Genomic DNA, 27654 nt, shown 5'->3' on the forward strand with positions numbered 1-27654 from the left:
CTTAAAGTTTTATTGTAAGCATTTTAATAACATAAGTATGGAAGCCCACTTCTGCCACATCAGAAAAATATCATGCTTTGGTAAATCATAATTATAATGACATAAACTGACTGATGTCATAATGACTTCTCATAATTTCAACGATCTATTTTTTTTTTTAAGTCAGAATTGTGAGAGTCATAATTATGACAAAAAATATCACAATTTCAACTTTATATCTCTTTTCTTTATTTTTTTTATAACTACATAATTTCACATTAGACAAAGCATTCACATATATTTGCCATTACATTTAGAACGATTTTTTTCTCCCACACAAACTGAGTATATTCCAAACTACATAATATAATAAGGTTACACTTTATTTTAAGGTGTCCATGTTACAGTGTAATTATATATTTAAGTACTGAGTAATAATAATTAACTACATGTACTTTCTATAGTAGGATTAGGATTTGTTTGAGGGTTAGCTGCATGATATTATGCATAAATTACTGTTATTACTATGGTAAGTACATATAACATATGTAACAAGGACACTGTAAAATAAAGTGTTACCTATAATAAATACTGCAGAATACATCATCCACTAGAGGGTGCTAGACATCCACTCATTTGGCAGCATGTGCATTTAGTTTTGCATATTAATGCTGTGAGCATATGGATGACTCCGATTTCCGGTAAAGTAGTAATAAGGCTGATAGTCTGTTTATGGTGTTGGAAATGTACCACCCCAAATGTTTTAGGAGGTCACATGGACTCTCCTAAGAGGTATAGTAACTACAAGGACGTTTCAGTTTACTTTAGACTCCGATCCCCACTAATCCAGTATTGGTCTGTCTGCATCTCTGTGAGGCGAGACACTGTCCTCTGGAAGGCAAAGACCTCTTCATCCGCTGTGAATAGTGTCATCCGCTCACTGGCCTCCTGAACAAAAGAAATATAGGCAGGAGAGCAATTACAAATGCCATTCTACAGAAACTAGCAAAGAACCAAGGCTTATTAAATAAAGATTTCTCAACTTTAAAGGGTCATATCAATACATAACCATGCATAATATCATCAGATATTACATCAGTAATATCCTCTTGTGATTTTATAAAAAAACTTTTACTTGTCTTGTAAAAAGCGGTTGCTATCAAGTGGCTAAATAGGACAACAGAGGTTGTCGGGGACATTAAACATCACAGATCAACTCATCTACTCTCTAGATCACTTTCAAAGCCTTGTTGTGTTTATAATCACACACACTTATTACTTGTCAACTTTCAGGGACAATGTTTTTAAGCAAAGACTGAGAGAGTTGTCAGAAGCTTAGTGATGGTGACGTTGAAGCCATGCGACTGTGGTGTAGTTCGTTTATAGCCTACGTTTAGCTTTTGACCTCTGCATTATTTACGCTTCAAAATTCATTCAAAAGGTGTTTTCGTTTGTGAAGATTATCACGATGAACAAAACGTGCAAGAATCAAGAGACACACAGTTTCATTAGTCACAGACCTTATTTTGTGCAATTATTCAAAAGCCAATGAAAAAATACAATTGGGTTTTTGTCTTCTGGGCTGGCCAACAAATATGTCATCCCTGCACCACTCTATAAAGAGGAAATCAAAATGCAGAGGTGTGTCTTAAAGGAACCAGAGAAAAAAAATGGCCTGTTAAATTCTAAGGCAGAGAGAGGTTGGAAAATGGAGTGGAAACATGGTATACATTTTTTTTACTAACATTACAATTCGACTTCAGGAAATAAATAAAATAATATAAATGTATGATATGACCCCTTTAAATCATTGAAAACTCCTCTTCATGACCTATTAAAAATAGTTTTCAGGTAATTGAAACAAAGCTGGAATAAAATACAATATAAATATTACATAACTTCTAAAATGTTAAAACGAAAATTAGAAATGTTGCATTGGCAACTAACTGAAAGTTGAAGTACTAAAATGTTTATAAAATGAAATGAAAGCTATTACAAAAACTAATAAAAAGGACAAAAGCAAATTACTAAATCTGAAAATATAAAAAGCTAAGGATAAAAATAAATACTGAAATAGAATATAAATTAGACAAAAAATAACACTGTCATGGGAAGCATTTTTGGAAGATACTGTATTTGATGCTACATTAATGTATGCTGACAGTATGTGTTTATGATATAGTTTCAGAAGTATAATGTGAGGTTTTAAGGGTGTTGTGATTACATCGGTCAGGCCGAGTTCATCTAGCATTAGGCGATCCCTGGCTTCCTCTCCAGTCATCGGTCCCTGATCAAGGAGGAGGTCTAACGGTGCATCAGCCAACATCACCACCCTAACCTGAGGGTTTTACACATAGAAAGTGAGCCATTGTACATATGTTGGTGCAAACAGAGTCCTACACAGGAGATTATGATTAAATCGACAAAGGTATGAAACAAATGTATTTGAGGACTGCACATGAATATCACGTGATTTTAATTCTGAAGTCGGACATGTTTAAGGCCTACGTGAGCTTTCAGGAAGTCTGGGTCAGTGTCTTGTGACGTTACCTTTTGGTCGTAAAAGTTGTCAATGAGTGTGGTGAGGCGTCTAGCTTGGTCCTTCATTCCAACCCAAAGGTGAGGAACGTTCCGTATGATGACCGTGTCAAATTGCCGTGAGATTTCTAAATAATCACCAGCACCCAGCGGCTTTAAACAACAAATAAACAGACACACATGAAGAGATTAGGTAACATTAATGATTAAACGTTCACTTTCTATGATAGTTAGTATTCTAAAAAAAAACTAATTCTGTTTTACTCATCCTCATGTCGTTTCAAACCCATTTAATGATTTCAATTTCAATCACACACAGCTATAATATGGCTTCAGAAAAACACTTTTAGAATTAATAATGAAAAGTTTTATAAATAATATTTAATTGTTTTTTGTGCTTTCGCATAATATATATATTTTGTCCTTATTCACTGTAATTAAATGGGGAAAAAAAGTCACTACATTATTCAAAAGAGAAGAAAGTCATACGGATATGGACGACATGAGTGAGTAAATGATGATATAACCTATTTTTGGGTTAAGTATTCATTTTGCATGTATATACACATACAGTATCACTCAGGGTCAGAAATTAATACTTTTAATCATGAAGGATGCATTAAATTGATCAGACTTTTAGATTGTTACAAAACATTCCATTTCAATTAAATACTGTTCTTGTGAACTTTCTATTCAAGGATCCAGATTTTTTTTTTTTAATCATGATTTCTACAAAAATATTAAGCAGCACAACTGTTTTCATCACTGATAATAATAAGAAATGTTTCTTGAGCATCAAATCATCATATTAGAATGATTTCTGAAGGATCATGTGACAATGAAGACTGGAGTAATGATGCTGAAAATTCAGCTTTGCCATCACAGGAATTATAATACATTTTAAAATAAAAAACAATTAAAATAGAAAACAATTATTTTTAATAGATTTTCACAATATTACTGGTTTTACTATTTTTGGATCAAATAAATGCAGCCTTGGTGAGCATAAGAGATTTCATTCAAAAACATTCAAAAATCTTAATGAGCCCAAACTTCTGAACACATATTGTTTTAAGTATAGTATAATATACACACAAAAACACATTCATCTGCTTCAGCATCAGGGGTCTCTCCACCGTGACACTGAATGAGAGGGAAACTTCACTGATGTTGTCTCTGAAACCTTGGCACATACCTTTTTACCCATCCATCTCTCTCATCTCATGTGCTTATTCCCTCTTCAATTTTTGTCTCTAATCTTCTATTTCCCCCTATATTCTGTATCTTCTCTGGGTAACATGTACCTCTGTGGTAACTCAGTGGAAAGCACATTAACACATGCTGACATAGTCCCTACTGCATTAGCCTGACTATGAAGACGAAGTTGTTGAGGACTCTTCAGAAAAATCCACACATGTACACGCACACACACACACACACACACACACTCACTCACACTCTCAGAACACTGCAGTGAACAGCACTCTCAAAAGCACTGAAGGACACAGAGACAGTGCCTCGGCTCCATTAGAGAGCAGCATACTCATCCTTTCTTTCCTTCACAAACAAAAAGGGAGCTTCAAACTGGTAAACCAAGTCCAAGGTTACATACATAAACAAGCACACACACACACACACACACACACACACACACACACACACACAAATACAAGCTGGCTTTAGACTAGCCATAGACAGGGCTGCAATGATAAACTTAGTTATGGATGGATGGATGAAGTCATGGGCGATTACATACACTGCTTCTAAAATCAAATAATTCCCTACTATATAGCATGTGAAAAGCAGTAGGCCAAAAGAGTAGTATGTTCAAATACATAGTAGTCACAGAGATTCTGAAGTGTGAATATGACGGAGGCCGACGGAGGGGATTTATGAATGGAAGTGAAGCAACGCAACTGACGCTGGTAGGTCACGTGACAGCAACAACATGGCAAGGCGAATTTATACTACCCATATTCATACTATATAGAGCGTACTTTTTGACGATCGCAAAATAAATTCAAATTCAAATGTAGTACCTGCACGATTTTGGAGGCAGCGATAGTATCAGGAGAGTGGTATGATGGATGTGGTGGTAGTAGATAATACAAATATGAAAAACAAAGTGGAAAAAAGCAGAGAGAGATACTGCAAAAAAAAGAAAGTTGGGTAAGAGGGTAAAAAAGAAAGATTTGACATCCTTCGCATTCCAATAATAATCACCTGTGTTGAAATGCATTTGTTACTCCACTGCGGTTTAAAAGTTTGGAATCTGAATATTTTTATTCAGCAAGGATGCATTCAATTGATCACGAAGTAAAGAGTGAAGACATTTGTATAGTTACAAAAAAAAGTACTTTTTATTAATCAAAGAATCCTGAAAAATTTATGCACAAATGTTTTCAACATCGTTAATAATAAGAAATGTTTCTGAATGATGTGACACTGAAGACTGTGATGCTGAAAATTCAGCTTTGCCATCACAGGAATAAATTCTATAATTAATAATCATACAATAAATAAATCTAAAATATAATAAAATAAAATCTTAAAGCTGCAGTCCGTAGTTTTTCCTCTTTGTCGCCATCTCTGTTCGAAATCTGCAATTGCAGTTATTCGCAGAATGATCAACTTTACGTGTGTTGTGCCTCGGCACGGCACAGCGCGGATGAATCCAATGTTTTGAGGAGAATGTGTGGCTGTCAGTCTCTGCGCTCGTGTGGATCCTGGCATTCGCAATCACAGATTCTACTTTTGGGATTTTTCACCGGAAAATGTCGTATGAACAAGTAACATCCATTCTGACCAACTAAGGGAAAAAAAGCATTGCAGTAAATCGCGCTGATTAAATCTAACGATCGCTCATCATATCACGTCAAACCGTGCAAATTATACTTTGTTCTCAAATTGTTAATGTTAAAGGGGTCATGAACTGGCTTTTTAAAATTTTTTATATTGTTGTCTGAGGTCCACTTATGACATTCGCTTGGTTTTTACATTCAAAAACATAAAAAATGAATAAGTAATAGGCTATTTTCTACCCTGGTTTTGAGTCTAGCTCCTGAAAGCTCAGTTTTTATGGGCGTGCCACATTGAAGACTTGGAAGTAAACGCCCACTGCTATGATTGGATAACAGTTGTGGGCGGGGCTAAACAGGCAGTGTTGAAGTAGGCATTGATCTTCTTCTGCGGAGGCGGGGTTTGATACCCTTTGATGTCATAGATCCCCACTTTTAAAAACCTGTGGTTCGCTGTGCCTGGTGTCTATAAAAGCTTTTATTGGACTAACAAGGAAGTTTTCAGTTCTGAAACTTACAGGATATTCTTATTGTATGATGACCTCTTATATGTCAAAAGCTGATTGATTTCTCAGTTCATCACCCCTTTAACAACATCAGCATTGCGTGACTATATTTAATGTGTATTAGGGCTACCTGTAGTTCAGTTTCAATTTCTGTGCAGTCTAATTTTTAATTGTCATACCAATAAATTAATGTTCCTTAGAACTGGTTCTCTTTGAAATACAAACACACGTATCCGTAATCAGATGCATATTTAAAACTGGAATATAAACGGTCTCTTTTTTTCTGTAGCCACTCCGAAGTCCGAAGTCTTTTGCATTTTACAGCGGGTGAATCTCCAGTTCTCCACCTCCAGCATCCTCACACGCAACAAAGCCGAGACTCCTTCTTGATGTGGACAGATGTGACGTAATGACGCAAAGACATGCTCGAATTTCCTGCGGAAATCCACCAGTACCACTGGAATTAAAAACCGTTTTGAATCGAGCTTAGATAAGCATATAGTTTTGAACACTGGCTGGTTATGTACTTGCTTAATTTATTTTGGATCATTTTTAACCCAAAAAAAGTTACGGACTGCAGCTTTAAATTATACTATTTTTTACTGTATTTTTTTAATCAAATAAATACAGCTTTGGTGAACTCTTTTCAAAAGCATCTTAAAATATTATTGCACCCAAACTTTTAAACAGCAGTGTATACATTATATTTGCTATAAAACAAATAAAAAATTATGCAAATAACAAATTAAAACAAATGAAATACACAAGCTAATTAACTTATGGAGTGGATTCAAAACCTGCTTGAGTGTTTTATTTTTATTTTTGAGTGGGCCACATTAGAAGAGGGAAAGAGAATAAACTGACTACATGGATATGGAATGACAAACAAGCTTGTAATATTTTTGTTTCTCTTTTTTGAATATCCTCCTGGGACCCAAGAATAGACTTATGTCCACTGTAGTGGACATTATATTTTAGTGAATTTCTCTGACATCATACATGTCACATGTCACACCTGGGTGTCCTGTGAAGAGCACATTCAGGGCTTTTCAGAGATACCAAATGTTTGGAGGTTTCACCATGAAAACAACTCCTTGGTCTTTAATGTCTGACATTAATTTAGCGATCAAATGTAGCATTCTTATGGAAATATGATAATATATTGTAATTATAATTTAAATTGGAAATTGTTATGGGGTTTCAAATAAAAAAAATACTTTGTTACAGAAGAGGGCATTGATTTCAAACGTGTGTCCACTGTAAAGGACATCAGGACTTAAATCGTCTTTATCAGGCATTTTGTGAGACACAACAAGTGAATATGGAAATAAATTATACATCAATATTCCTATGAAATATTAGATGATATTATTAAAATGTTGCCAATTATTACACTTCTTTTTTCATTAAATGTTGCTCCAAGAACACTTTAATGTGCAAATTAGATAGAGTGTATAGATACATTGCATTGAATGGGAATATTAATTTACGGCCATTTTACCCACATATTGCATAAAGTAAAATGGTGTATCAATTCATTCCGTTATTTCTTTCATAACATAGTTGAGAATAATCTTTATATCAATTTTGGTTGAAAAAATCCTGAAACCCCAAAATGTATTGGTGATTGAAAAAAAAAAATCCCATTGGTTTTGCCTATACATATAATTTCTTGTCATTTTATTTTTTAAACAACTTAGTCCTGGCGTCCACTACAGAGGACATAGCATAACGTATGAATAAAATATTATTTTTCAAAAATGTTTTTTTTTTTACCATTTGTTTATTGTGCTCTAAACAGTGTGATGACATGGAAAAAAACTAAATTCAAAAAACTTATTTTTTCTGAGTCTCAGGAGGATATGAGGTGCTAGAATGCCGTTCCAAATGTAACCCTTTATAACTTTGATAAAATATACCCCACAAACCAGATCTCAAATCAGCATTTTATGCCTATTTCTACAGACTCACTCGCTCACACAGCTCTTGAAAGGTGCAGTCTGCAATGGTTCCACAGGTCCGGCTCAAGGTTACTTCTCTTCCCTGCACGTTCAACACCCTTGGTCTGGTTACTATCAATGGTTAGAGGTAGACATATAGTTATTAGACTGAATATGCATTGGAAAGATCTAACAATTTAGCACTGAAACGTTAATCTACACATCAAAGCAGTCAACATAAATCTAACCAACTATATAGGATCTAAGTCAACTACGAGATAAAACCTCACACATCAAGTCAAGGAAACATCCACACTTAACCTTAAAACCCCATCTATGCAAAGGCAAATTAACTTACTTACCATCATTTTGTCTGTAGGCCAGTTCCTCAAACAGCGTATTGACAGCATTCTCTGCATCAGGCTCACTTGATCTATGGAAAGCGAGTGAATGAGAGAGATAATTGAATATGAAATTAACCAGGTTTGAAGTGGTCACATCAAACGGTGTGTGCTGAAGGCCTGTGTTTGAATTTTCACAGTGCCTCCTGGAACAGGATGTTGGATTCAAAACGCAAACATTGAGAGAGTGTGAATAAGAGGGAGCAGCAATCAGGTGTCAACAAACACATGCATATTAAACATCCTCTGAAAGTGCAGCTGTTGAGATAAAGGGTTTATAATAAGTCAGAAAAAGACGGCGTGTATATTTATATTAATGTGCGCTCATGACATGTAATTCCGTTTTCTCTTCTCAGACCCGGTAATCGAGACCAGGGGCAATTGTTAACATTTTTTACTTCATAACTCACAAATTATTATAAATCTACCAGCCATTTTTCATGCAAGAGACATTTATGTTTGGTAAAATAACTGTTCCATTAATAGACTTGTAGTGAGAATGAAAATAAAATATATTAACCTACTGCATCTCAAATATGAACGCACAAAATAAAGTAAATATATAATTGCTTTACTACTTAACTTCAGTGTCACATGATCCTTCGAAATGAATTCTAATATTCTGATTTGGTGCTTAAGAAACATTTCCTATTATTATCAATGTTGAAAACAGTTGTGCTGCAATATCTGTGTGAGAAAAAAAAACTATTTCTTTCCAGCGTTTCTTGAAAAATATCTGAAGATATTGAAATAGAAATCTTTTGTAACATTATATGTATTTACTGTCACTTTTGACCAATATAATGCATCTTTGCTGAATAAAAGTATTCATTTCTTTAAAAAACTAAAAATTCAGGAAAAGTATGTGTATAAACCATAACATTTCTAAGTCCAGGACATCCAAAACAAACAAATAAATAATAATAATCATAAACGTTAGTGTAGTGTGTTATAATTGCTCCAAACGATCTTACAGCTTTTTATTAATCACTGATGTGATGTTGATCTCTTGTGCAGTGCTCTAACAGTGAGTGTGTTACATGTCTTACATGTAGTATAGTCTCTCTGATGATTTCCTTTTCCTTCTCCGGTAATCTATTCCAGTGTCAAGACAGATAGAATGACAGTGCTCCTGTAAAGCAAAGATAGAAATGTGGGAAAAGAAAGTGGTTAAAAATAAGTGACATTGTTTCAAGAGTAAGTTTAAAATGACATCGGTTTTGTGTGTATTTTGGCTTGCAATACACATTCCCCCCCTAGGGGGCGACAATGCGACACGTCGGTTACTAATGCGCTCATTTTAATTGTTATAACAAAATAACATTCACAACATATAATCCTGATATAAGCCATATGTTTACGCCTTACATTAAGTTTGACCTTCTCTAATGACTTTGAACTACTGTAAACTGTTTTAACATCCAAGTATTAACAGATTACATACAATATATAATCTCATGTACGTTCTTATTAAATACATCCGTGTAAAAAATTAAGGGATCAACGTTATCATTCACAATGCACGTATAGAGATTTTATAATGGCACGTTTGTACTGGTTACTGTATTATGCAATTATCCTAATGCTAAAATAATTGAAAAGTAATGTTAATCTAAATGAATGCGTATACCAACTATGTCAGCAATGTTAAACATGTTAGTTGTGCTCACTTTTACAGATTGACTGAGTGCATCAAACCTCTGTGACGAGGGAAAAAACATTCAGACGAAACAAAATGCTGGAGGAACGATGACAAAAATGACTGATGAAAAGGAAGGGTGATTATTTTTAACAGGATGTGGATAATATGTGGTATTTAGGCGAGAGGCCTTTGCCTGAATCAGTCCTCAATGACAGCTCCAGCGAATTATGAAATCAGTGAATTTTCCGCCACCCTCCTCCTTGAACTAAAGATAATTAGCAATCACCACACAGAGCGTGAGAGGAGCGATCTATTCCTCTTCTTCACGCATCTCTCGCCTCTTCCCCCCATTCTCCAGCGCTGTCAACTTTTCTCTCTCGAGCGCAGAGTTCCACGTCCGAGCAAATTGGCTGAATCAGCCGTAATGACAGGCTGACAAACCGTGAGCAGAAGAACACAAAAGGAAAAGTGTCACTTCATCAACCCTGCTCGACCTTGTCACCAGGCCGCCATGTAAACAGCCACCGCGGCCACGACAACCACGCTTTACCCAGCAGACATCAAAATGGGTTATTCCTCTGCACACCCTAGTCTATTTCTTTCTTCTTTTCGAAAAACTTTCCGTGTCCATGAGTAGGCCTATATCTTAACAATTGATGGGCCATTTCGCAGGAGAGTAATCGAGAGGAGAGGAGAGGGGGGAGAGAAATACAATCAGTAATGATTCCAGCGCATGGTTCTTTATAATCAGTCGAAGACACGTCCTCTTGTGGATCATTGCATGATTATGGTCTTTGATGGGGTTCATTAAAGACTCGTAACTCCTTTAAAGATCTTCATCATCTGGCCTTCTCAACTCAGAGAATGCACTTTGCCACACAACTCTGACGCGCATCCTCGGCTTTCACCCTCGAAATGTGCAGGATCTCATAACTGACTGACCTTTTAATAAAATAACTAAAACGTGTTTCAACGGAATTAAAATGGCAATGGAAAATACATCATTTGAGATTTTGAGATAGCTGGCAGTAAAAATATTTATGAATGTTGTTTAATGGATAATTTGGCCAATTTTTGACAACTTTTTTTAACCAACTTAGCTAGTCTATTGCGCAACAGCACATCCCCTCCAAGATGTAAAATGATTGAAAGGTAGAGAGTGTTTCTGATTGGCTGTGTTTCTAATTGGCTACAGAAGAGTGGTCTGCTCACCTGACTTTTTTTATTTATTTCATGAAACACACTTTTCAGTTGCATCTGTCAGGAAACATGGACATATTACATGGTTTTCCCAAAATAAAATGAATGAATAAATAAATAACTTTTTAAATGAATTATTTTGTGTTCAAATTACCTGAAAGATATTACAATAAATAAATTATTATTTTTTATAATAATAATAATATTTGTGTAATACCATAAATATCCACATTACCTGGCAATATGACCTTTTTTATTTTTTATTTTTTATTCTTCCCAATAATAATAATAATTTATTTTTAGTTTTTGTAATACCATGCATGTCCATATGTGACCATGGACCACAAAACCAGTCACATGGAGCAATTTTATGAAATTGAGATTTACACATCACACGAAAGCTGAATAAATAAGCTTTCAATTGATGTATAGTTTGTTATGATAGGACAATATTTGGCCGAGATACAACTACTTGAAAATCTGGAATCTGAGGGTACAAAAAAATCGAAACATTGAGAAAATCTCCTTTAAAGTTGTCCATTTATGTTGGCGATTGAGCTGCATTCACTCACAAAAATAAATGTTTTATATATTTACGGTAGGAAATTTACAAAATATCTTCATGGAACATGATCTTTACTTAATATCCTAATGATTTTTGGCATAAAAGAAAAATCTATAATTTTGACCCATACAATGTATTGTTGGCTATTGCCACAAATATACCCGTGCGACTTATGACTGGTTTTGTGGTCCAGGGTCACATATCACCTGACAAAAAAAAAGATTATTTATGTTATTATTATCATTATAATTATAATATATCAATTTTATAGTAAAAGTTTTAATCAAAGTTTCTTTTAAAGTCATGCCGAGTTCTTATCGTTGCATGTGCTGGATGCCCACAGCTTCCCTGCACAACCATTTAGAATAAGAATGAAGTCTGTCTCTCTTTCTGTCTGTCTTGCTCTCTCGCTCTCTCTCTCTCTCTCTCTCTCTCGCTCTTTCTTTCTCTCTCTATCTCTTCTCCACTCCTCAAAAAAGTTGCCTTTGAGTTTTTCAAAGCAAGGGTTGCCATTGAGCTCCAACAAAAGCCAAGGATAGCTGGCGATTGGACCCTGATGAGGTCCACTACCTCATTACTGACAGCCAAAAACATTTGATGCTTTTTTCCCTCCTGTTTGGGAGGAAGAGGGGCGGATTGACAGAGCCTGGCTTAAGGAGCGCGCGGTGGGAGAACTGAAAAAGAGAGGTGGCAGAGGGGGACAGGGGGGAAAGGTTGTAGTCCATTCATCTTTGTGTGTCTTACAGCCTCTGTGGGTAGGAGAAAAGAAAAGGGGGGGTGGAAGCAGGGGCGGGGTAAAAAGAGAACGAGAGACAGCTTAAAACACTGCCTTTATGCTTTTGAGTCCAGGACGACTCCTCTTACATCAAAGTGTTTTTACCACTGCGGTGTGTGATTTTGTCTCTATGTGTGTGTGTGTGTGTGTGTGCGTGTCTTGAGTGAATGTATTGAGAGATTAGGTGACTAGTGAGTGTGTGCGAGGGAGAGAAAGAGAGAGGGAGAGAGAGAGAGCAATGGGGGTGGTTAACGACGTGAACGCACTAATTACGCCTAATTATCTATTCCCTTTACATGTAACCGGCTTTGTTAGTTACTCAGAACGCTCTCAAAACATACTCAAAATGTTCTCACAACCTCTCCTTGCCCTGTCCAGGACTCTTAAAGAAACATCACCCTTGGAACATCTGCCTCGCTTTGAAAGCGTGGACCCCCCAGACCTCGGCGGAGGCCACAGGCCACAGCTCTCATCCTCTCCATCACAATCACTCGCTCCTCAGTCTTGGCTAATCTGCGCCTGCTAAAAACATGACTGACCGACTTTAGTGGTGACTTGGCAAAACAACATCTTTTGAGGGACTGTTAACGAATGTCAAGTCACCTCAGATGTTGATCTTAAGGTTTATTCACACCAAAGCCAGAAGTTTTGACAGAGCCAACAAGATTTTAAATCCAAACTATTGTACTGTTAAAGTTACTGTTATTTTTTTTTTGCTTAACAAATCATTTAATAAGATAACATTGCCATTCAGGTATCATCAGACAAATCAGTGCGAGTAGTGGCGGCGAGTATAAAAATATTTTGTATTCTAATATTTTGGTAACACTTTACAGTGAGGATTTGTTTAGTTCATGCATTAACTAACAATGAGCAATATTAGGGGTGTCTCAAAATATCGCAATACAAAAATGCAACAATATGTATTTGTGGATAGTGATATGCATTGTGTATAGTTCACCCAAAATGAAAATTGTGAGAACAAAATCAAGTTTACAGAGTTTTAGTGTCAGTGCAACATTAAACTACTATATATAATGTATAATAATAATGTAATGTGGGTCCTGATAATGCCAAATGTCTTAAGTGCACTACATTTTTTTAAATATATCTAGTCAGTGACGGAGAGTACATGCATATTCGTCTAAAATAATTCTGTATTTTCAGCTTCAGATTCATGAATATTGTTCTTCTGGTGTCTCTATTGTCCTGTGCATTGGGTTACCAGCACCAAGTCCAAGCCTATTCATTTACACCCACAATGCAATACCAAATTTAGCATTTTAATCAACCTTTTTACCATATGTCTTGTAGTATTGTGATAATAGCGTATTGTGAGTTTAGTATCGTGATGTTTCAAATCGTGACGAGGGTATCGTTACACCCCTAAGCAATATATGAACCTTTGTTAATGTTAGTTCACACTCACAGTGCATTAATGAATGCGAACAGAGGCAACATTTGACCTTAAAACTGTTTTAGTAAACATTGACATTAAATGCTGTACAAGTTTTGTTCATTGTTAACTAATGTAGTTAAGCAATGTTAACAAATGAAACCTTATTGTAAAGTGTTACCAATGTTTCTTAGTCGTATTGGACTTGGTATAAATGGGCCTTTACACACAAAATCAGACAGAAAATGAATAACAGCAAGAGAAGAGACAGCGGCATTCCTGGCAACCACTTCTCTGTCCCACTCTCTGTGGATGGTTTATGAGATTAGATATCTCTCATGGGTCTGTTCTTATTAACTGCCTCTAATTAATCAGATCAAGTGTGTCTGTCCATCTAGTTAACTATTCTTCAAAACTACTTTAAGATTTCTGTAAGGGTTTAGACATGTTTACGATAAAATGGCTTTGAAGGAAGAAAATGATAAGAAATATTAGAAATAGGAGGTTAACAAAAGGTCAGTGGAACACTAGAAGCCATCCAACATAAATTGCCTCTTTTCATTTTTGCTCCATCTTCAAGTCATTCAATCATCATACACTCATCCTTATATCCACCAGAGACCTTCACCATGAAAACACACACACACACACACACACACACACACACACACACACACACACACACACACACACACACACACACACACACACACACACACACACACACACACACACACACACACACACACACACACACACACACACACACACACACACACACACACACACAAGACCTAGACATTACCATTTGCTCCAACCAAAGGAAGATAGGGAACAGCAGTTAGAAAAAAATTAAGAGACATTTGAGTGAAATTAAGATCATCACACCTCTATTTTAATGCGTCTAAGGGGTTTTGACCTTACTTATGAATAATAAATAGGTCTATCAAATAAAAATCAATGAATTAATGATGTATATCAATATTCATTCAAAGAAATGTAGTGTAGGTGTATAAAAGAAGTGTATATTTATTATGTATGAAACAATATATTGGCTTCTAAAGTCACTTAAAGACACCTTTCTATTCAGTGCTTTTGTTTCATACATAATAAATATACATTATCTATCTATCTATCTATCTATCTATCTATCTATAGATATATATAAAAATGTAATTTACTTCAGCAATGGCAAAGTTACAATTTTACAAAGTTACAATATATTCAAGAAATATTTCTTATTATTATCAATGTTGAAACAGTTGTGCTTTTTAATATTTTTGAGGAAACCATTATATATATATATATATATACACATTTCAGGATTCCTTGATGAATAGAAAAGTTGAAATAAAAATCTTTTGTAACAATGTAAAAGTTTGTACTGTACTTTCGATCAATGATAATGATCATAATGATAAGGAATCCTTGTTGAATAAAACTATTGATTTCTTTAAAAAAAAAATACTGACCCCAACTTTTATACTTTATACTATAATACCTTTAATATAAATATAATAACTATATATTCATGATTAATCATATTGAATTGAGTTAAAGTGACAAGAATCCAATAATATTTGTCAGCAAATAAGTATTACCACCCTGAAGAGCGATAAAGATATAGGAGAACAAGAGCCAGTGAGTGCATTTCAGTGAGTCTGTCACACATTATTAGGGTTGACCAGACATGAGAGGAGGCACTTGGGCCACCCTAGTTACCCTGAACTGGGATCCTAGGTTGCCCCAAAACCAGATGGCCTAACAAAGAAGCTCGAGCGTTAGAGGTGCAAGGCAGGGCGCTGGGCATTCAGCACTCTTACCAGGCAAGATTAGCACAGGCCAGAATAGAGGGTGACTTTAAGGACCCAAGGGATTTGACAGAGATCGGCTGAACCAGAGTGACTATGCTGGGCCACTGAACATAAAAGACCCAGGGGTCAAACTGAGAAAAATCACAAGCTGAATGAAGCGTCTAGTGGCTTTTTTTTTTTTTTGGGCATATTCTGCTGATGGGGCCCTTTAACTATGAGGAATACTACGATATAAAGTGGATTAGAAAGACATTGTACTGGCAGTCATCAAAGCATCCTCTTATTCTGTCGCTCTTCAAGCTCACATAGAGAAAAGGAACATGTAAAGGACGGGTTTGTTTTGTGATTTGTGCTTCCCTCACAACTTTGACGACTTAACAGCACGCTCAATATCTAAAAAAAATTAAAAAAAGGAAAATCATGGGGAAAATGTTACCTATATTCACAGTGTCACAGCCACAAACAAGCCGTCTGATGTTAAAACGCATTCAGCTCAATCAAATGTGCAAGAATGTGGCCAGCTGTAAAATGCCTGAAAATGATCGTCTGATTATTTATGATGGAAAGCTGTCGCAGGATGATGGTAATTACCCAGACAGCACACAGGATAATGCCAATACCTGCTTAAAATAATACAATTAACTTGCAAAGCAGATCAGCGCATTGCTAGCGTCCATGGCCGGGCGCACTTTGAAATGCAAGCAGCTTCCCGCAATGGTGTCTCATTCCAGCCAACCCACGTCAGTCATTAAACGGCCTCCGTGTGTGTCTGTCACACTCTCTCAGTCTGTTGCTCTCATCTCCAGGTATGATCAAAGCTGTCTTTTTTCTGTTTTGTGTGTGTTTTTGCAAACACATATGAGGTTGTGTATTTTTACCTGTGAATAAAATACATCAAAAACCAGACAGAGCAGAGGAGGAAACATGAAGAGAGATGGACGGAGATAGAATGAAAGGATAAATAAATGAACTGAGAGAATGACTTTGTCTTTACCTTGAGTACGCCAATGAAAGGCACAAAAGCAGCCCTCTGAAGCCCATTTTTGTACAGTTCTGAGAGAGAGAGAGAGAGATGCTGGTTATTTTCACTCTTTAGCCTCCTCATAATGTCATTTTCCATCTATGATTGGCAAATAAAGTGTCTATTGATGAAGTGAGGAACGGGAAGGGAGGAGGAACAAAAGGGACGAGGAGAGGCAGAAATTGATTTCTGTGGGCAGCGCTGGAGAAAGGCAGTACATGAAATTCATTACATTCCCAAACAATGAGCTCAAGAGAAGAAGTCTCTCTCTTTCTGCACAGACAATAAACCTGCATCACGGTGAATAGAGACTTCAATTAGCCACACAGGCATTATAAGCCACACACACACACACACAGATGTAAAGAGACCGTGACGAGTATATGCTTCGGTCTGTGCTGTAAAAGCTTGTTTAAAGCTGCCGTGGGCAAGAAAATATAAAGGAAACCGAACTGTCATAACAGAGGCATGTTGAGCAATAAACAGTCCAGTGAGAGTCGTTTGGCCAGTTCTCACCCAAGAAATGAAAGCTTACTATATGGATCTTCCTGTGAAAGAACAAATGAAAGCTAGGGATCTGGAGGCCACTTATGACAACCATTCAGGTGATTCAGGAGGAAAGCAAACTGGGATCCCCCTTACATACTGAGAGATATTTTAAAGCCATTATTCATACTTTTAATGGCCATTTCCCTACTCTCTCCCCATTTTTGGCTGCTGTACCTTCAGATTTCGATGTAAACAGCCCATTCAGTTTGTAGCACAATGTGAAAGTGGTCATGTGATAATTTACTCTTCTAATGTTAGAAAGTAGCAGAAGTTTTTTTATTTATTTTTTATAAAAAAAGTTTTTGTTATGAAAGTTACAGAATACGTTCATAATACATGAATTATGCTGTTTCTGGAGGCACACCAACACTACACATTTTCGAACTCTTCCTAATCAAACAGCTGAATTTGCTCATTATCTCATTAGACTCCAAGACCAGGGCTGCGTTTATCCCACTTTTAGGCTGCGTGCGAAAACTGATAAAGCCTTAGGATTACGCATCCCAAGGTAGGAAGTCATCATGGCACGTCCTGTCTAATGAGATTCCTTAATTGTATCGATTTTTGAAGGCAGCATAAATGTATCCTTCGCTGTCTTTGATATCCCACAATCCCATGCTTTCTATTCTGTGACAGTTGAGCTAGAAAAATAAAGACGGCGTCTGAAAGTTGCAGTTGGTGGTCAGTTTGTGTGTAAATGTACGTTTTTGACCAACGTTTTCCACTTTTGATATCATTTCTGGTGTGAAATTACTATTGTAGTAATTAAATATTCACTTAGTTTTCACCAAAGCTCGCTCTTTATTGCTCTAGATTAATTAAACCATTATGCTGCCTCAGAAATCTGTCCGAAATCAGTTTCGCAAGGTACCTTTCATGCGCAAACGCTGCCTGCAAAGTCCATGGGCATTTTCATACATTTTATGAATATAATATTTTTTTTCTTCAGGTAGAAATTTACATTTTTTTTTTACTTTTTTTTTTTTATCAATCTTTTTTCAGAAAATCATGACTAACTGGAATGTTGTTATGGACAACAGGGGGGCCTTGGACTCAAAAAGGTTGAGAGCCACTGCTTTAAGGTGACTACAGTCACTATTTCCAGTTTATGTTTAAACATAATAATAACATTTCTAATCAAACTTTTTCCCAGGTTATATATGTGATGAATCTTAATCATCTATTGTAGCAAATAATATAATATTTTAATAAAAACGACAGACATCCAGATGCTTCAAAAAAAAAAAAAAAATACATTCTTTCGGCAGTTTATTTACCCATACACCAGTGCTTAACTAAAGGGTCATTTAAAGATTTAAGGAAGTGAAGAGCACCCTTTTTCACATTTATCAATCCACTACCCTCATTTTACCTGAAGAAATGGTTCTGGGTGATGATGAACATCCAAGTTCAAACATGCGAGCCTCTTTAGCGGCTCTTCAGCCTAGCATCTATATTTCAATAAACGAGCAATCTCTCTTGGTGCCATCTCTCTCCCTCCCATCTTTCATGTGTACCAGTCTATCCATTAGTCACCTAATTAAAATGGAATAAGATGGCTATTAAGTTTTAGCGTAAGCTTTGTTCTCAGTGGCTGGTTAATGTTAGGAGAGGGTCTCTTTATGTAACTGCCGCTTACCGTTTTGTACTCGGCACACAAGGCCACTTCATACAACGAGACATTAGCAGCGCTCCAAGACAGAAAGGCAGAAGGACTGTCTTATCTCTACCCTTATCACTCTTGCTCTCCAGTTTAATGTAACATCACAGCAATTGCAAAAAACGGCATCTATTGAATCAACAATGAGGCAGAGGAAGAAAAGAGTGGGAACGGTAGAGAGAGATAAAAGAGTAACTGCTCACAATCAAGCGGATATCAAATAAAGTTGCCTACAAAAGAACGGCGTATAGGCAAGATATCTTTGATGCCGGTGAGGTTGAAGTTTCTGCATGATTTAAAGGGATAGGTCACCCAAACATTGCCCATATGTCATTCTAAACCTGTATGACTTACTTTCTTCTGTGGAACACAAAAGGAGATATTTAGAAGATTGTCCAAGCTGCTTTTTTCCCAGAACAGCTTTGGTCACCATCCACTTTCATTGTATGGAAAACAACAGCTTGGACATTCTGCTAAATAACTGCCCTTTGTGTTCCACAGATGAAAGAAAGACATACGGGTGAGAAAACAATGACAGAATTTTCATTTTTGGGTGAATTATTCCTCAAGCTACACCAAAACGCATATTGAAAATAAAAGGTTAACTGAAAAACGAAGGATTTAAAGTTCAGAGGGATGCAGTCATCATTGTGTTTCAGACTAACACTTCTCAGATTAGTTTCAGCCAATGACAGGTGTTTGAGTGTATGCGAGAGAGGAAGAGAGCAATAAAAAAAGCAGAAAAGGAGTGAGAGACTTTATGCCGATTATCAATAGACCTCAAACATCATGGCATCAAAATACACAGATTAACCAAGGAGTGACTAAAAGGGGAGGTGAACTTTAAAAAAAAGAGTAAAAAGGAAGAAACACGAGACTGACACACGAGACGGTCCAGAACTGGATTAGAACACGAGACGGACGTGTAGTTTAGGAACATGTTTTACTTTCAGGCCATACAAAGACTGAGGAGAGTGAGAAAAGTACGGCGGTCTATTGTTGAGAAGTTGGTAGAGAACAATACAAGGTGAAAAAGTACAAGAGTCATGTGCGCTGTGTAGGCGACAGATCAGTATCAGAAAACACACACTTAACCCTGGAAATGAAAGGAATAAACTACTGTGATTTCTCTCAGATGTGAATGTGTTCGCAAAAAAATTATGATGAATTACAAAAAGTTCATTTTAATACATTTCTTTACACTACAGTTAAAAAATGTGGGGTCGGTATGTTTTTTTAATGTTTTTGAAAGTCTCTTATACTCACCAACTCTGCATTTATTAGATGAAAAATACAATAAAACAGTAATATAGTGAGATGATATTATTATTTAAAATGCCTGTTTTGACCCCAAACATTATATTTAATGGTTTTCTTTTATAGTTAATAAAAAAATAAAAAATAAAGATAATTTATTTAAACCTAAATATAATTTTAAAAAGTGAAAAGTTATGAAGTAATGACAGCTAAATTTTCAATATATTTTCAGTCGATTTCCCGGGGGATTAATATTACATTTTATTTTTATTGCAGATTTGCGACCTGGAACCAGACGTTTGAACCCCACTTTATGTTAGTCACATAAACTGCTTCGACATTACCCAGACATCTCACCTTCAGGTGGTCGGTTTGAGGTAGCCACAACCACGACTCCACACTTGAACAAGCCCTCAAATAACTGTTTCAGAATCATAGCATCCGCTATATCCAGCACCTGAAAAACAAATGAAAAAAGTGATTATTATTCATTGTACTTTGAGGAAAGATTTATTTTTGGCAGCACTTTGGCAGCAATTTCCTTTCTCCAGCTCATGTAAAAAGCAGCATACCATCAGTTCGGTTCACAGGAATAGATCAAATTCACCTGCATTTTATGGCCCCAAATTCATTGTCTGAAGCCAAACTGTGTATTAAATGAATGCGTATTAATACAAAAAATAGGTTTGGTTTTCATCCCATGTTGACTTTAAAGCAGCTGTTGCTTCCGTACTGTCCTCGAGGCAGGACCGTCAGACACTACGGGAGCAAGCGCAGGTGACCGTGTATCAGCTGAAGATGAGCGAGGCGCAACTCTGTCCTCTCTGCCCTTCCTCTGCCTTGAGCTAATTACCACAATTGTGCGCATACATGTGTACTCATGCGTGTACATACGAATGAATGAGCGAAAACCAGGTGTCGTTACATTTTAAAACCGAAGCCTCGGCCAAGGTCCTTTGACATCACCCTCCCCAACGCGCTCGCACACAGAAGCAGGACAGACACAAAGCCACTCCACCTGACTGTAAAATGGCCACACAGAGCCGCGGCTTTCTGCTGGAGACAAGGACAAGTGGCCAAAGCGCTGAAAAAGGTAAATAATTGAATACATAAATAAATAAACAGTGTTTCGAGGTAAAATCAGTGGCACAATGACAGCCAGATGGCCACACAGAGACAAATACATAAACGCACGCACACACATGCGGTCCCCATTGTGCTCTTGAGGGCCTGGCATGGCTGTCCCTGAATCTCAGAAGCGAGAGGATGAGTGGTTCTTTCATTATTATCATTTTCATCATCATCATTCATTATTATCATTTAAACGTTGCCTTTTTCACAGCAGCGAGCTGTTGCCTCACACACATCTGCAGCAACACAGGGGCCGCTGACCCTCCCCTGACAAAAGGAGCCCTTTAGTCAATAACGCAATCGACCATGGTCCGCTCTCATCTTCTCCCATGCTTCTGCTACTTTTTCAGGGTTGAAATGCATTTAGTCAAAAGCAAAATTTCTCCTTGTTTTGCATTGACACTTTATGAGCATTTGCATATCTGGCAGCGAGGAGCTAAATTTGAGGCCGGGGATGTTTTTGTCATGCAGAAGATCTCCTCTTTTACTGAGCTCTACTATTCTTAGAAGGACACACTTATGACTGCCATACCCCCAGCATATGTTGTTTTTCTTATATTGAAGTGTTTCCCTTTTTTGCATATTAAACCTTCGGCCCCATCAAACCCAATTAGCAACGTCTATAGCGGCCTTACGTGGGGAAAGGTGGAGGGCGTGCGAGTGTTGTCAGAAGGGTGGTCGGTTACAAAGACGAGGTGCTACGGCATAAATTGGATCACATTTCCTTTAACCGTCCTCTTCTCTTCTTCATTTCAAAGGAGTCATTTAATTATGACCTTTTCATCCGTCCTGTATTTGTTTTTTGTTTGTCACGCAGGCACCGCGACACTCATGTGCGCGTGTGTACACACACACACACTTTTAGTCTCTGGGTATTGATTGCCAGGGTGAGTGCAAGAAAGCCCTCTGTGTGGGGTTGTTGTGGACGACAGCGAAAACAACGGTGCGGATATTCAAATGAGCATCCAATTATGCCAGCAAAGAGTCACTTTTGTGTGGCGCACACGGGTGCCAAATTGCACTCTTTTGATCTTAAACCTTTACTTACACAACTCCGTCGATGAGTAATTTCACCCCGGAGACTGACAGGGGCCTGAGACAATACCTCAAGCGGTTTCTGCTTGCTCTTCCTCTTTCTATATCTCTCTTGGTCCTTCTCTCAATACCTTGCATTCATTAAGGGAGTGGAGAGGGACAAAAGGGGAAGGCTACAAATTACTGATAATGATGCCGGACTAATGAAGAGAATGGAGAAATTTCATTAGCATTTAAGAGGCATGGATGCATGCGACCCGCCATAGTCGCTCTCCATTACCCCTCACTCAAGGAAGCAAGAGGGGCCGAGTGAAACTCGATGCTTCATTTGCATGCTTAAGTGGCAGTGGCTCCTGATTGGTAAGGGGCTGTCAGCTCCTCATCTATGCATCATAAACAAAATGTGAGTGCCTTCCATATTGCCGCTAGCGATTGGCAAATAGATTGAAGGTGAGCTTCCAGACTATAACGAGATCCAAAACTAAATTAATAAAATTAATGTGATCAGCATTTCAATTTAAAAGCCATTAATAAAAAGAGCAGCCCTTCATCCTTAAGCAGTGAGAGAACGAGCACCGGGACAAAAATATTCATTACAGTTTCAGAAATGGGTTTAAATCTTCAAAATTTTACATCTGACATTTAATTTGCCTCATCCTTTTGTTTTCCGTTTATTTCTAGTTTTTTTTCCTCATCTCGATTATCTGTGGCCCCGGCATGTGTTTTCAGCTTTGTGTGAAAGTGTCTGACTCCACTAGATGGCTCCAAAATAAGCAAGACTTATAGCTCTATGAAGTGCTGGTCGACACTCTGGTCAGATTAACTATTTTATCATAAAAATACCATTGCTGATTCTTACTTACAGCGGTATATTTGGGATTTTCTGTGGTCTCCCTTCACCCATGCACAAACACACACAACACACAGTGAATGTGCATTATCATCCTTCAACAATTTTTTCAAAACTCTTCACCCTCTCAATTTCCCAACTCTTGCCCTCACCTGAAACTCATCAAAGCATATGAGACAGGTTTCCTTTGCGATCTCCATGGCAACTGGAAAGATGGGGTCATACACTGTCATTTTACCGATCCGCCGCTTTGGCAGGCTCAGTTTCAGTTTGTGGATCCCTGAATGGAATGCACAAATTAAAATCAATATAAATAAAGGCAAATGCTCTCAAAACTTAAATGAAAACCAATTTTAATCGCTGAGGAAAAGCAACAAACTATTCTGCTTTATGCTGTTATTTTCCTTAATTGCTATTCATGCATGAAAACAAATAGTAAGCTACTTGTACAAATAATAGTACTATTTATTGCTTAATATGAAATGAGGTAATGGGGTTTGGGGTCAGCATTTTTATTTATTTAGTAAAGATACATTAAATTGATAAAAAATGAAACATTTATATTGTTACAAAAGATTTCCATGTAAAAAAAAATGTTCTTTTGAACTTTCTATTCAACATGGAACACTGAAATAAATATTAATCATTATTATCACAGTTGAAAACTGTTTGATAACTAAGAAATGTTTCTTAAACACCAAATCAGCATATTAGAATGATTTCTGAAGGATCATGTGACACTGAAGACTGGAGTAATTATGCTGAAAATTCAGCTTTGCCATAAAAGGAGTAAAATTGCATTTTAGCATATCAAAATAGAACAGTTATTTTAAATTGTAATAATATTTTGCAATATTACAAATTTTTAATGTATCAAGTAAATGCAGCCTAGGTGAGCACAAGAAACTTCTTTCAAAAACATTTAAAAATCTTACAGACACCAAACTTTTAAAACAGTAGTGCATATGACGACCGTCCCGTGTTCGAGAACATTTTATGTATCCACACATTTGGAAACAGGTCACCCTGGTCAGAACTTACTTCTATGCACATCTAACATGAATCCATTGAAATGAACCCTCGTTTTTCTTGGGTTTTCCACAAATGAGTAAAAAAGGTTCATCAGCATGGTTTTTCCAGTGCCTGTTGATTATAAAACGGAAAACAGAATAAGCATTAATGGCCACTCCAATATAAAGTCCCTCAAAACTCAATGTATGCATGTTTAAAATTACTAATTATGTCTAAAAATGTATTAACTGAAACTTACCAACATCACCATGAATATAGTAACCGTGGGGGGGATGTGGCCTTGGGGACTCCTGTAAAATAATAGCAAATATAATCATCTTCCTCAATGCTGTAAAAAGCTTCATTTTAGCACATTTCAGCTCACATCATAAAAACATCTTGAGGTTTGCTTTGGTCACACACTGTAACATTTTCAGGTAACTCTTAAATGATTAAGAGTCCCCTTGATTTAAAGTTTCCAAACAATATCTGCATTGCATTCAACTTTCAGAGTACAAAGTGTCTGATGAGCCAACCCAGAACTGTCTGTGGCTGCAGACAATTGATCATTCAGGAAAGACAGAGAGCCGACATCCTTATCCCCGTATTCACCTCATCCTCTCTGATTGTTTTCGGAGGGGTGAATGCTGTTTGAGCAGTGAGGCACAGCGTTCTTGGATGACAGCGTGTGACTTCTCACTGACTTTCAGAGCTCTGTAGCTCGTTATTGTGGCTGGTGGCAGTGGTCCAGTCACGGTAGAGTGGACAAACACAGTGAAGACACTGAGCGAGAGAGGACACAGGCCTTGTGAGGGACGGGTCCACAAGGTGGAGTCATGCTCTATACTTTCACAGGACGCAGCCAAGGGGAAAAAGTTCACATGCCAACACTCTTAGGTAGAAAAGCTCTGTTCTCTTTAACGCAACAAATGAACTGTTGTTTGCTCTGGTAATGCTTAAGATAAACAATGACTTGGGATTAGATTTTTGGGGGAAATAATAACTTTTCTCAATAGTGATTAACTTATTACAAATTAATTTATTCATTCCTGGCATTGCACTGTTCAGTTCACCTAATGAAGTGCCCTTTTTGTCCTAAATAATCAAGACTAGAGCACATCGCAGCACATGTTTGTGTTTATTTCCCAACATTAAAAGTGGAGCTGGGAATCTCTCTCCCAGACAATGGCGACCCCTCATTACTGAAAAGAGGGATAGGTGGGGTGTCCTGACTCAGTAGGGGGCTGTGCTGTGATCCAGCAACTGCTTGGTCTGGTCTTTCCTCCCACTCTCCACCCCCACAAACACAAACAGGCTGAAGCTGCTTTGACCTACAAATAACAGGCCCACAGCAAATTAGGCATTGGCCCAGTGCAAGTGCTGGGGTCTGTCTGAAAGTTGGACTGCTATGTTTTTTCTTCACCGTAAACAGTGACAGAATGCACTGCTCAGTTTGGCTCATTAACATCTCTGTATTCTTTTTCATTTGACATAATTTCTTCAGGACTGCAACGTTTTATTCTACTTTGACTTGGTTTTACCTTATTCTCCAGTTCTGAGGTGGGTTGACTCTGTGAGCAGTCTTTAGGTCGAGGGATAGGGGTGTTGGTATAGCCTGTCATCACTCTGTTTAACTGTTCTAATTGAAGAAGAGCAGCTCTCTGTTCAGTGTCCTCTCGCAGCGAACCGGAGAGGACAAGACTGTCATAGTGGCTGACGAGTCCGACACGGGCAGCCCGAGGTGCTGATGTAGAGGTTTGTCCCGCAGGTAATGTTGAACACCCTTAAGAAAGAAAATATGACAGTTGTTAAACATGTATCTGACTGGTATATACAGTAGTAAGCAATATTTTAGCGCTTATTTCACATAATACACTTAATAAATAATAATTTATTAATTAACCAAAACATTTAAATTCTGTCATCATTTACTCTTTTACCCTTATGTTGTTCCAAACCTGTATGAATTTCTTTCTTCTGCTCAACACAAAATATATTTTGAAGAATGTTGGTAATCAAACAGTTGAAGGTAGCCATTGACTTCCATAGTATTTTTTTCCCTACTATGGAAGTCAATGTCTAACTGTTTGGTTATCAACATTCTTCAAAAATATCTTATTTTTAGTTAGCGTAATAAAGAAACTCATACACACACACATACAGTATATATATATATATATATATATATATACATATACATATACATGTCTCTACCTGAATACACAACAGTTAGAACTTACTTTATTTGTAACTTTGTTACTGTATAAATCTGCCCAGAATTTCAGTGCATCCCTAATGCACATTAAGTTGCATATTGTATTTGATAAACGCAAAACAATAGATTAGTAAAACAGCTATCACGTGTGTGACAATTTTTTTTTCTTGAAAAAAGATCAGTAAGCACTGCATTGCATAAAGGGACAGTTTACCCAGAGGAAGAAAGAAAAAAAACGACCGCAGTGAATAGGGTTCTGTCAAACATCTGCTTTAGTCTTCCACGAAAGAAAGAATGACATACAGTACAAGTTTGGATTAATTTTAGTATGAGTAAATGATGACAGACTTTTCATTTTTTGGGTGAACTATTTGTATCAGGCAAATAAAACACACAAGTGGCCATTAGGTCTAGTGTTTAATATATATATAGCCTACATATATATAATTAATAAATAATATTTCATTTTATAATATATAACAAATATATATTATAACAAAAATAAACACAAAATGCTTAATCAAAAAAGTCATACTGCCTTAGAGAAAGTGTTATTCGTTGCATAGCCTAATTTTCAAGTTTGAAAGATTATATGATATAGGACATTTAAACTTAGACTTAAAATTTGGGGAAAGTTCAAGAAATGTGTTCTTATATACTAAATATTTCTACTGCACAATAAAAAGTTAATCAACAGCACATTTATTTTTATAATAATAAAAATAATAATTACAATATTTTAAAAGTAATAACCACGCAAGTTAATAATCTGATCTACAACATGGTTATTACTTTTAAAATAATATTAATATATTATTTTTATTTTTACTATTATTGTTGTTGTTATATATAACTTGACCAGTCGTTACCTAAAGAATTATGACGTAAACGATTCCCCGGTGTTTTCACGTGTTGTCAGCAGTGACCATAAGACAGAAGAAGAAGGTTTGTGCTCACCTCTACCTGCCTTCAACACTTCACACCAGACTCCTTTCGTCAAACTTGTCTTTTTTAATATAAATCTTAAAAGACATCGCGTTGTACACCGCGACGCGTATGTCGCCATGTTGATTCAAAACCTAAAACTTTATTGAGCTCCTTACACTGACACCTTGATATCCCGTTACGGTGAACTGCTATAAATGTCGTTCTTTCGGGTTTATATAACAAGTCACATAAGACATCTGTAATGTAGCAAGCACGTTACATCTACATAACAAATATATCTTTATAAGTATAAGTTAAAACTAATAATATTGGCACATGACTGAATGAACGCTACTCTGTAGGTTATAAATAGCCATTTTTAACCTATAACATTCTCAACTTCACAAGCCATGACAGCTTTTATCCAATCAAAGCCTAAGAATA

General features: G+C 36.7%; 1 protein-coding gene across 1 annotated transcript; it reads right to left on the bottom strand.

Annotated features, from left to right (window-relative positions):
* afg1lb (AFG1 like ATPase b) lies at positions 1–27562 on the bottom strand. Its single transcript, XM_082147966.1, has 13 exons — positions 27241–27562; positions 25610–25851; positions 24328–24379; positions 24099–24200; positions 23210–23337; positions 20399–20498; positions 16549–16607; positions 9212–9294; positions 8124–8194; positions 7793–7893; positions 2530–2670; positions 2204–2317; positions 1–927 (listed from the first exon to the last, which is right to left on the bottom strand). Exons 1-13 carry the CDS (start codon positions 27347–27349, stop codon positions 799–801), a joined length of 1431 nt encoding a protein of 476 aa, XP_082004092.1. The 5' UTR covers positions 27350–27562; the 3' UTR covers positions 1–798.
* Positions 27563–27654: the final 92 nt, after the last annotated feature.

This window comes from Leuciscus leuciscus (genome assembly GCF_965113295.1).
Source record: "Leuciscus leuciscus genome assembly, chromosome: 19".
Taxonomy (NCBI): Eukaryota; Metazoa; Chordata; class Actinopteri; order Cypriniformes; family Leuciscidae; genus Leuciscus; species Leuciscus leuciscus.

What these genes read in the sequence shown, in the direction of transcription:
- afg1lb (XM_082147966.1), bottom strand. Translation starts at nt 27,349, where the DNA reads ATGGCGACATACGCGTCGCGGTGTACAACGCGATGTCTTTTAAGATTT. An exon ending in CTTTCATTGGCGTACTCAAG is followed by an intron (nt 9,295 to 16,548) that starts GTAAAGACAAAG and finishes TTTGCTTTACAG; the next exon opens with GAGCACTGTCATTCTATCTG. An exon ending in ATGAACTCGGCCTGACCGAT is followed by an intron (nt 928 to 2,203) that starts GTAATCACAACA and finishes TCTTTTGTTCAG; the next exon opens with GAGGCCAGTGAGCGGATGAC.